General features: G+C 41.7%; 1 protein-coding gene across 2 annotated transcripts in view; it reads left to right on the plus strand.

Moving 5' to 3' along the window:
• Positions 1–445: 445 nt before the first annotated feature.
• Positions 446–12,798, plus strand: part of SIK2 (salt inducible kinase 2) — a 265,141-nt gene continuing 252,788 nt past the window's right edge. For both annotated transcript variants that reach the window (XM_040325400.1, XM_040325401.1), the window contains exon 1: positions 446–907. In XM_040325400.1, the coding sequence (XP_040181334.1) occupies positions 668–907 (240 nt within the window). In that variant the 5' untranslated portion in view covers positions 446–667. The remainder of the gene's footprint in view (positions 908–12,798) is intronic.

The raw sequence follows: 12,798 nt of genomic DNA on the forward strand, positions 1-12,798 counted from the left end.
TGTGTATCTCTCTCTCTCTTTCTCTCATCTCTCTCAGTATCTCTTTCTGGGTATTTCTTTCAGTATAGCTCTCTCTTTATTTTTAATATCTCTCTCTTTGTTTTATGTCTCTCTCTCTCTCTCTCTCTCTCTCTCTCTGTCTATGTGTATCTCTCTCTCTCTCTCATCTCTCTCAGTATCTCTTTCTGGGTATTTCTTTCAGTATAGCTCTCTCTTTTTTTCTCTCTCTCTTTTTGTCTCTGTCTCTCTCTAGGTATCTCTCTCCCTCAGCATATCTCTGAGGCTCCAGTCTTGACTGGCAGTGTGTACAGAAGGGCTGCTGACGTCAGAGCGGGCTCGGGTTGCCAGGGGTAACCTATTTGGCAAGCGAACTGTGAAGAAGGTAGAACAGGAAGGCGGAGAGGGAGAGAAGCCGAGGCACCGCCCCTCAGCCCTCCTGTGGCTCTGACGTCAATGGACGTCAGCCCCGAGAACATGATGCCTGCTGGAAGCGGCAGAGGCTCGCACAGACCTCTCGCTGGTTTCCTGCACTCCGCCGAGCCGGTTGTGATCTCCCCTCCCCCCCACACACACGCATAGACCGGGATCGGCCTGTGATGGTGGATGGCCCGGTATATCGCACACAATGACGAGCTGTCACCGGGGATGATGAACACGGTGTGGCTGTATGAGGAATGCGGTCCCGTGTGCGCTCCTCTCCGCTAGCGGCTGCCATGGCCGGCTGATCGGTGCATGTCCGGGGCTCTGTGGATCTCTCCGGCCGGCTCCAAGCATGGTCATGGCGGATTGTCAGAGGCATGTACACCGGGCTCCGGTCCGGGTCGGATTCTATGATATAGAACGCACTTTAGGCAAAGGGAACTTCGCCGTGGTCAAGCTGGCCAGACACCGGATCACCAAGACAGAGGCAAGTAACAACTCACTGCCAGGGGGGCAATGCCCGGAGCTACAGGTGGCACAGGGGAGATCGGGCTGCAGAAGGAGATCGGTCTGCAGGGGGGCACCGGGGAGATCGGTCTGCAGGGGGCATCTGGGAGATCGGTCTGCACGGGGAGATCGGTCTGCAGGGGGCACCAGGGAAATCGGTCTGCAGGGGGAGATCGGTCTGCAGGGGGCATATGGGAGATCGGTCTGCAGGGGGGCACCAGGGAGATCGGTCTGCAGGAGGCACCAGGGAAATCGGTCTGCAGGGGGAGATCGGTCTGCAGGGGGCATATGGGAGATCGGTCTGCAGGGGGCACCAGGGAGATCGGTCTGCAGGGGGCACCAGGGAAATCGGTCTGCAGGGGGAGATCGGTCTGCAGGGGGAGATCGGTCTGCAGGGGGCATATGGGAGATCGGTCTGCAGGGGGAGATCGGTCTGCAGGGGGCACCAGGGAGATCGGTCTGCAGGGGGCACCAGGGAAATCGGTCTGCAGGGGGAGATCGGTCTGCAGGGGGAGATCGGTCTGCAGGGGGCATATGGGAGATCGGTCTGCAGGGGGGCACCCATACACACTCAGGCTTCTCTGTCCCTGGAAGAGTCCTGGGGCTCAGGAGGAACACATTGTCTCATCTATACCATCACATCACATAGATCTCCAGCTCTGTCCCCCATATCTCCCCAATAACCAATTATATCATCAATATACCAATGTACACTAATAACCAATTATATCATCAATGCCAGCAGTCTGTGACTTCCAGGCTGTCCATGGAAATGCCTCCAATTTCGCATAGGATCTTGCATAGGATCATACATAGGATCTTTCATAGGATCATACATAGGATCATACATAGAATCATACATAGAATCTTTCATAGGATCATACATAGGATCATACATAGGATCTTGCATAGGATCATACATAGAATCATACATAGGATCTTGCATAGAATCATACATGGGATCTTGCATAGGATCATACATGGGATCTTGCATATAATCATACATAGGATCATACATGGGATCTTGCATATAATCATACATGGAATCTTGCATAGAATCATACATAGGATCATACATGGGATCTTGCATATAATCATACATGGGATCTTGCATAGAATCATACATGAGATCTTGCATAGGATCATACATTGGATCTTGCATATAATCATACATAAAATCATACATAGGATCTTGCATAGAATCATACATGGGATCTTGCATAGAATCATACATGGGATCTTGCATAGAATCACACATAGGATTATGCATAGAATCACACATAGGATCATACATGGGATCTTGCATAGGATCATACATGGGATCTTGCATAGGATCATACATGGGATCGTGCATAGGATCATACATGGGATCTTGCATAGGATCATACATGGGATCTTGCATAGGATCATACATGGGATCTTGCATAGGATCATACATAGGATCATACATGGGATATGATGGCCATCAGTCTCTAATCTCTCTGCACCCCACATTTCACTCCTCACCAGTATGAATCCATCCCTGGGCTCTGATCTCCTGCACCCCTCCATGTCCTGTCCCTGGAAATCTCACCAATTGTCCCTAATACACAGCAGTGTTATAATCCCAGTATGGATCGGACACATGCCGCCTAATACCTGTCCCTGGAAGTGGCCTATTCAGTAATTGCCAATAATATAATTCCAGTATTGATCCCATAAATGCAGCCAGTCTCTGATTTCCAGGAACAGTCCAAGTTTTTCCCTGGAAATATGTCTAATTTTCAATAACAAGTGATCCTATCATAAATGTCAGTATTATTGTATAGTTGTCCCTGAAAGTGTGCTCAGGTTCAGACATTGGCAGCAATATACATACCAGTATGGACCATGTAGGTGCCATTGGTCTCTGATTTCAGGGACAGTTTAGGTTTGTCCCTAGAATTGTCTCCAATCATACATAACAGAATGGAATCCTAGATGTCATCAGTCTCCAGTTCCCATTCTGTCCCCGGCATTGTCCCTGGTTGTCAGTAATGATCACCCCTATCTAGACTCCATTCAGGGTGAAGGACCCCCACTCAGGTATGGAAGGTCCCACAGGTCTCCTTTATTTCCAAAGATCTGTGCTCAGTCCTTGTATAACCTGTTCAGCCATTCCCAGTATATGCCCCCAAATCATTAGAATTGTTTTCCTAAACTACACCCCCTTGGTGACATTCTGCTTGTCCCTGTCACTTGCTGGACTGCATTGATCAGGATGAAGAGAACAATAGAAATAGATAACAACTCCTATACCGAGCACTCTGATCATCAGAATAAGATATTCTCCAATTTGGGGACATGTGATGGTGACAATGACACTCCGTCATCTGCATCAGAATTGGACCCCACCAGTACTGGCAACATACCCCCATTCCAGTCCATGTAGACTTAGACCCCATCAGTACTGGCATTATACCCCTTCCAGTCTGTGCAGAATCTGCCCCCTGCCCCAAATACTGGCAATATCCCCCATTCCAGTCATGGCAGAATCAGACCCCACCAGTACTGGCATTATATCCCTTCCAGTCTGTGCAGATCAGGCCCCCCAGTACTGGCATTATACCCCCATTCCAGTCTGTGCAGTATCAGACCCCCCAGTACTGGCATTATACCCCTTCCAGTCTGTGCAGATCAGACACCCCCCCCAATACTGACAATATACCCCCATTTCTGTCTGTGCAGAATCCGACCCCCCCCCCCCATACTGACAATATACCCCCATTGCTATCTGTGCAGATCAGACACCCCCCCCCCCCTGCCCCCAATACTGACAATATACCCCCATTCCTGTCTGTGCAGATCAGACCCCCCCCCCCCCCCCCAGTACTGGCATTATATCCCCTTCCAGTCTGGCACTTTCAACCCTTCACCTCCCTCATGATAGGATCCTAACATGTGCGTTGTCCCCCATACACCCTTCACATCTCTCTTCATACATTGCATGATGATCGGATGTAATGGTGTATTAATACAGATCTCTTGTCTCTTGATGCCATTGGCTGCAGATGGGTAATAGCAGGAGGCCATCACCTCTAGTGCACACACAGCTGGCACCGTCACATAGGGCCGATGTATGAAAAGTGTGCTAAAAAAAATTAAGGGCCTCTTAGTCTGTTCTCAGCTGATAGTAATAATAAAGTGCATGGAACTCGTAAAATACATCCCTCTTATTTGTTCCCTTTGGGGCTAATTTACTAAAACTGGAGAGTGCAAAATCTGGTGCAGCATCGCATGGTAGCCAATCGGCTTCTAACTTCAGCTTCTTAATTAAGCTTTGATAATAAAACCTGGAAGCTGATTGGTGGTTTCTATGAAAAACTGCACCTGATTTTGCACTCTCCAGTATTTGTAAATCAACCCCTGGTCTGATAAATCCATGAGTGATAGGCCTGTATTATATCTGATCAACAAGTGCAAAACAATAGCTGCTCACCCGGCCAGGAATCTTATTGTACTGTCTACCTCTGGACTGTTATCAGTTAGCATTGTTCCCTGCTATCTCTACAAACCCCCCCTTGTTATGGAAAGAGAGGAAGGTGTAGTCCTACCCCACTGTCTGTCCTACAGTGACAACACTGGGTTGAATTATGGCTCCGTCCTGGCATGGATGGCATTTGGCCCAATACTGCTTCGAATTATGGCATTTTTTAAACCTTTTGTGTGTTAATCATTTGTAATTGATTCTCAAGGATGTGAAGAACGCCATTAATCGACTCTGTGCGATTGATTTTTCTCTTTTCCACCATAGCCAATCCACCTGGGTCGATTGGAACTGTTACTCTGTCTTATCATTTTTGTTTTGCTCGACCAGTTTTCCATTTAGTTGTTTTATTGTATTGTACTTCGATCGTTCGGTTTTATCGCACCATGTATGTCCACTATAAGTTGCGTGAAATTTATCAAATCAGTAAAAGACACTTTTTTTTTTTTTGTTTGGCGTCATTTTTTTTATTGTGTAAGTTGGAAATGTGATGATGTTTGGGCAGCTCAGGGCTCCTCTATGATCTTTCAGGGAGAACAAAATTGCAGAGCGCTCAATGATCCTGAGATTTAGGTAAATTGCTGCATGCGACTCTTCTAGTGTGACAGACGCACACCATTATTTTCTGCTCCAGCAGATGTGCCCATTGTGGGCGCAGGAGGCTCAGCATACACACATTATACCCTGCAAATTGGAGTCCACTGCTCTCTCCTAAATGTAACTTTGTAGTCTTCGGAGTTTTTTTTATTTTTATTTTTTTTGTTTGGATTTCCTGCAAATGTTTCTATTTGTGTGATGTATTCCTCATGTTGCATGTTTATAAGTGTTTATTATTTTGCCTACTTTTCTGTTTGTTTTTTTCCCAAACCTTTGCACTGTTTATTAGAGGGATTCTTGCAAGACGTGAATTTACAAAATATATAAAAGGCAGGATTTTTCCATAGCTGCACCTATCTACTACATTCGTCTGTAGGAATCTGCTTATTATTTTCATATACTAGTTATTTAATAACAAGAAAAAGAGGGTTTATATAATCATATATGTGTGTGTAAAAAATCTATTATCAATGATCTATTTATATATATATATATACATACACACATACATTATATATATATATATATATATATATATATATATATATATATATATATATATATATATATATATATATATATATATATATATAAATATAAACACATACATACACATATCTATCTATCTATATATATATATATATATATAGATATATAGATATATATATGTGTGTAGATATATATCTATATATATATATATCTATATAGATATATATGTGTGTATATATATATATATATATATATATATATATATATATATATATATATATATATATATATATATATATATATATATATAGATATAATAGATCATGGATGATACTAGTTATTTAATAACAAGAAAAAGAGGGTTTATATAATCATATGTGTGTGTGTAAAAAATCTATTATCCATGATCTATTTTATATATATATATATATATATATATATATATATATATATATATATATATATATATATATATAGATAGATAGATAGATAGATAGATAGATAGATATATATATATATATATATATATATATATATATATATATATATATATATATATATATATATATGCACACATACATACATATATATATATATATATATATATATATATATATATATATATATATATACATACACATATATATCTATCTATCTATCTATCTATCATATATATATATATATATAATGTAGATATATATCTATCTATATATATATATATATATATATAGATATATATATGTGTGTAGATATATATCTATATATATCTATCTATATATATATAGATAGATAGATATATATATATAGATCATGGGTGATAGATGTTTTACACATAGTAAATAAACCCTCTTTTTCTTGTTATTAAATAACTAGTATATGAAAATAATATATAAATTATTATTTATTTGAATCGCTAACCTCAGGCTATAAAGACCACTTTAGACTTGTTGGAGATTTTTGTTTCTCTTTTCAAAACACCAGCAGCTCTCCAAATCATGGTGCTGATATCCCAGCATTTGAACCAGCGACAATCGCAACAAGAGACAATCGCATTCATTCTCTGTTAGGACAGAAAGGACTCGGAGTGTGGTTGTGTACACGAGATCAGACTGACCCCCCTTGTTTAGGTCATATACACATTTTATATCACTATTTTATTTTGCAGTTCCCTTTGCAGAAAGTACACAGTTTAGGCTATTATTTTCTGCCAGAAAGCACCAATCAAAAATGCAAACCAGAAGTTTTTTTTTTTTGATTCCTATTTATGATTTTTATCCAACTTAACTTCAGAAAATAAAGCAACGTTAAAGAATGCATTTTTTTTTGTACTGGCATTTATTTATTTAATTTTTTATTTTTTTATTGACTTTTTTTTATGTTTAAATTATTTTTATTGTTTTCACATAGAAAAAAAACTTTTACAAGCTTTCTTAAATTTTTTTAAAATCAACAACCGTTATAAAATTCATAAGTTCTTCATACATATAACTTATACATATTACATACTACAAAAATACAAAGTAAATTTGTGTGGGTACAGAGTTAGGTCCATCATTATAATACTACGTCTATGATGGTGTTCTTTATACTATGGCACATTCCCTTCTCTTCTCCCCTCTCTCTCCCCCTATTGACTTTTTTTAAATATTTGCAAAGTGGGTCTGTCAGTTGAGAGGCTGGCATGTTAAAAAAAGGAAAAATAGTTACTTGCCTTTTGGGTGATTTAGTAAAGGATGTTGGTAAAGGATGAGCAGGTTCACTTTGCAAAGGAAACTTTCTATTTCGTAGTAAATGAGGGAAAGTTGGGTAAAAAATGACTTTGCAAAATATATCCAATCATGTGCAAAGAAGAAATAAAGTGTTTTTCTACACATCTTTAGCTTATTCAATAAGTAAAAATTGTCCTTTAGAAAATCATTCCCCATAAGTCTGATGTCTATGCTGTCTAGCAGATTGAAATGACAATTGCATGGCGGTGTCATAGTGATTCTCTTATGCCGCGTACACACAATCGGAATTTCCGACAACAAAACCGTGTTTTTTTTTCTCTACAGAATGTTGGCTCAAACTTGTCTTGCATACACACAGTGACACAAATGTTGTTGGAAATTCTGTTTGCCAAGAACGCGGTCACGTATAACACTACAACGAGCCTAGAAATAGGAAGTTCAATGATTCCGAGCATGCGTCAAATTGATTCCCAGCATGCGTAGGATTTTTGTGGGTCGGATTTGCATACAGACGAACGGACTTTCAGAAAGGAACCTTTGCCGTCGGAAAATTAGAGGACCAGCTCTCAAACATTTGTTGTCGGAAATTCCGACAGCAAATGTCCGATGGAGCGTACACACAGTCGGAATATCCGACCAAAAGCTCACATCGAACATTTGTTGTCGGAAATTCCGATCGTGTGTACGCGGCATTAGGCTCCATGCACACTGGGCTTAAGAAAAAAAAACGCCAGTTCCTTTTGAAAAAAAAACACCTCATATAGAGCGTTTTTGTACACAGTTTAGGCAATTATTTTCTGCCAGAAAGCTCCAATCAAAAATGCAAACCAGAAGGTTTTTTTTTGCCTCTAAATGCTGACCTTAGAATATGCCTGTAAAGCTGCTTCTACAAGCAGAACTAAAAACTCCTGGAGAAGCAGCGATTTTTAAGCCGGTGTGCATGGAGCCTTTAAAAAGGTTATAAGTAAGTTCTATGCTCCTATAACATGGAAAAGTCCTTCAGCTACAAAAACATGGAGGTGCTTCCCCTGACCACTTGTCTACCGACACATCCTGCCTTCTCTTCGGGGTGCAAGTGTATCCGATTTTATAATGTTACTGTATTCTGGCTTCACAAGCAACTTTGATACACTGTACAAAGATGTGCAGTCAGTGGATGCAAAGCAGTGGTATATGGTCTATGGGACAAGACAATAGAGGTCTATGGGACAAGAGAATAGACAAGGTTGGCTCAGCCTTGGCTGTAGAGTTGCTATTATGTTATAGTGGCCACCCTCTGATGTAGGGTTTGGTAGGAGAAGCGATTGTTTGGCTGGAAGTAATGTTTCGTTCTTGCACAGTCTGGGTGATACAGGGAATGACAACTCTACTAAAAGGCATTCTTCAAAATGGCATGTCCTTTTTTCTTTATGACATTCTGGTGTGGAGTTTTATACATGAGATTTTATGGCTACAGCGGGGGTAATGCCATTCTCTGGCTAGCTGTAGAGAGGCATTCTTTTCATTATTGCATACCATAAAGAACCATAGAAAAAAGATTAAAATAAAAGACATTGAGGTGGAATTCTGGATCACCTGTCACCTTTTAGTTCTGTGAACCAAACTCCTAGTAAGGGCTCATGCACACAGAAGCAAAAAATAAATAAATAAATAACGGCATAGATCTGTCACAGCATTTTTTTTTTGTTTTAACTTATCTAATTGTAGCTCTATTATAACCAATGTGTCTATGCACATAGCGGCATTTAGCTCTGTTATATAGATTGGCGTAATAAAAAATGCGATCCGTACAAGCATATTTATTGCCTGCCTATACGTGTGTACAGTAAATATGCATAAATGCATGTACCGTATATGCATACACCCGTAAATCTATTTTAGCTGTTTAGAAAAATTCTTATGCCTCTGAATGCAGAGGCATAATTGCATGGGTACAACTAAGTAGAATTCTCATTGTTTGGTGCTATCCTACATATTGGCTAGGACACTGAGCATGCCCCAATGATAACAGGAATAATCATGGAGAAGCCATACAGTTCATCCGCACATGCGCAGTACACTGTCATAGCAGAGATTTCCATTAATGTTATGGGGCCACACTCACCGTTCCATCCATCCTATATGCATGGCAGCGCTGTTGTTCCGTCAAAATGGGCAATTCGTTAAGATCTCTAGTCGTGGTTGCCCTGCTGGGATGTCGCATTTCTCAAAATCACACCATGTTTTTTATGCTAACGAGGCCCCTTGACTACAATGCAATTTTTTTTTTTTTTTTGGTGGAGAATGCGGGCAATGCAAATTTTAATAATGGAGCATTCAGTAGATCTAAAATACAAGATTGTGAGCCATGTTGGGGATCTTTGTCAGACATTGATACAAGTGCCTTACAAAGTAGCGGTATAGCTGTCACCTAGGACGGCTGTAATGTGATCTATGATAGTTGCCTGAAAGCAGCTCATTGTCCGGCATCACCTGTTGCTCTTGCTTGTCCCGCTCTCACATGGATAGTTCAGCAGACAATGGGGGTGGATTTACTAAAGGCATTTGCACTCAAAGTGCACTTGCTTCAGAGCTTGGTAAATGAGGTAAAGCTTTACTTTGCAAAGAATACCCAATCCAATGCAAGCAACATAAGAACAATGTATTTTTGCTTGTACTTGATTGGATGATCAGCAGAGCCTCCCCCTCATCTCAGAGCTTCGCCCCCGGATCTACAGCGACTGCACTTAAAATGCATTTGCAGTGCACAGTATATTTGCCTTTAATAGATCAACCTCCATGCTTCTGAATTCAGTCCTCTAGTCCCTTTACAGCTTGCCTGGGTTAGATTTCTGATGGAAGACTTCGGTCTCGTACACACGACCGAACATGTCTGCTGAAACTGGTCCGCGGACCAGTTTCCGCGGACATGTCCGACCGTGTGTAGGGCCTACCGGACCGGATTCCTGGCCGAGCGGACAGGTTTCCAGCGGACAAAAGTTTCTTAGCATGCTAAGAAACTTGTCCGCTGGAACCATGTCCGTCGGACATGTCCGATGGTCAGTATGACTCATCGGACATGTCCGATGGTCAGTATGACTCATCGGACATGTCCGCTGGTTATGACGTATAACCAGCGGCCCGAAATCCCGTGCATGCGTCGAATTGATTCGACGCATGTGTGGAAGCATTGAACTTCCGCGTCAGAGAACGTCGGTGTCGTATACATCACTGCGTTCTCTGTCCGCGGGGATTTTGGTCTGATGGTGTGTACAACCATCAGACCAAAACCTCTCAGCAGACATATCCGATGAAAACGGTCCGCGGACCGTTTTCATCGGACATGTCTGGCCGTGTGTACAAGGCCTTAAAGCTTAGAAGAGTAGAATTTGGAGTGAAAAATTCATAACATTCTTAGGAAAATTTTGTACGAAAATTCTCAGACCATTCAAAAGTAGTTCAAGATTTTGTTTGCTTTTAACATTCGATATTGGAATAAATGGACTTTACCAAACGAAAACTACATTCACCGATTCACTGTTAGAAATTCGTACATTTCAGACATTTTCCATCCTACTTAAATTTTCTCGTCACTGTGGTTAAAAACCAACATTGATTTGACCACACTAAGGATTTGAAAGACAAACGTTCACATCCATAAATGTCCATCAAAAGTCAACTAGTGTAGACTCGGCTTTATCTCAGCTTTTATACAAGGTCGTGTATAAAGCAATTTTGTACAATTATGATTGAATGTCTCTCTACAAGAAGAGGAGGCTGATGGATAAAGGGATGTGCACTAGTAGGCAGCGTCATGTTAGGTTCACACCAGATAGCGTGCATTTTTCTGTGTTCCTGTGCGTTCCATTTTTGACAGACTATTCATTTGAATGTGTTGCCAAATGCATGGGACCAAGCAAAAAGTAGGGCAGGCGCAGCTTTTTAAAAATTGCGCCACATATCAAAGTGGTTTGGTGTCTCAAAACGAGATGTGTTTGCAGTACCATTAACAATTTACACCACCCAAATGTGTGTAGTAGAGGCAAGCGTGTTTCTGTGCCATGTGGTAAGCCAAAACATACCTTTCCAGCATTTTGGTATGAATGGGGCCTTAAAGCGAAACAAAACCCATAAAAAATATGGCGGGAATGCGAACTGTCATATTTTGCTTGTTCTCTCAACCAAACTATCAAACCATGAAATGGCTGGAGTCAGGACTGATCACATGTGCAGCACAATGGCAGTTGCAATTCAAACAGACACTAAAGCCGCGTACACACGACCGAGAATCTCGTCGTAAATGAAATGTCGTTTTCCTTGACGAGAATCTTGTCAAGCTTTCTTTGCATACACACTGTCAAGACAAAATCTCGTCGTTCTCAAACGCGGTGACGTACAACACGTACGACGGCACTATAAAGGGGAAGTTTGATTCCACTGGCACAACCCTTGGGGCTGCTTTTACTAATCTCATGTTACTGCGTGTTAAGTAAAAATTTGGTGAGAGACGATTCACGCTTTTCAGTCTGTTACAGCGTGACGAATGTGCTATCTCCATTACAAACCCTACTTTTACCGAAGGTGCGCTCCCGTCTCATACTTTATTCTGAGCCTGCACATGTTTCTAAGCATACACACGAACGTGTTTCTCGACGTAAACCAGCCCGACGAGGAACTTGTTCTTTTTTTTTTTCTCGTCAAGATCCACGACAGTTTTCTCAACGAAAAACTTAGGCCTCGTACACACGGCCGAGGAACTCGACGTGCCAAACACATCGAGTTCCTCGGCCAGTTCAGCCCTGAAGCCGCCGAGGAGCTCGGCGGGACGAGAGCTCCCATAGAACAACGAGGAAATAGAGAACATGTTCTCTATTTCCTCGCCGAGGTCCTCGTCGGCTTCCTCGGCCGAAAGTGTACACACGGCCGGGTTTCTCGGCAGAATTCAGCCAGAAACTCGGTCGGAAGCTGAATTCTGCCGAGGAAACTGGTCGTGTGTACGGGGCCATACACCCAACCATTTTTCTCGGCAAAAAAGCTCTGCCAGCATTTTTCTTGATGGATTTTGTCAAGGAAAACAGTCGTGTGTACGAGGCCTAAGATAGAAGCTTCCTTGGCTGAAAAGGATAAGGAGGGTTTAGTTTAGTTCAGTGTAGGGCCCTAGCCTACAAAGAGTAGGCAACCTCAGCACTCCAGAAGTGGTGAAGCCACAGATCCCATTAGACATTGCTAGACTCTGACAGCCACAGGCCTGGCTCCCAGAGGCGGGGGGGGGGGGGGGATAGTAGTAGTAGTAGTAGTAGTAGTAGTAGTAGTAGTAGTAGCAGCAGCACTATTGCTGGAGTGCCGAGGATGCCTAACCCTGGGCTTGCCTATACTACCCCTACAGAAGAAAAGGATCTGAGCTTCCGAAATGTTCTAAGTGATAAAACTAATCAGGTTTGAGCAACTCTGTATAGGCCTGGCAGTGATAGCTCTCGGGAACTTGTCCTCCTTTCAGGATTTATTACATGGATTATATTCTTTAAAGCGGTAGTTCACCCTGACCCACATGATGTTACCATCGAGACAGGC

Source organism: Rana temporaria, chromosome 10, assembly GCF_905171775.1.
Source record: "Rana temporaria chromosome 10, aRanTem1.1, whole genome shotgun sequence".
Lineage (NCBI taxonomy): Eukaryota > Metazoa > Chordata > Amphibia > Anura > Ranidae > Rana > Rana temporaria.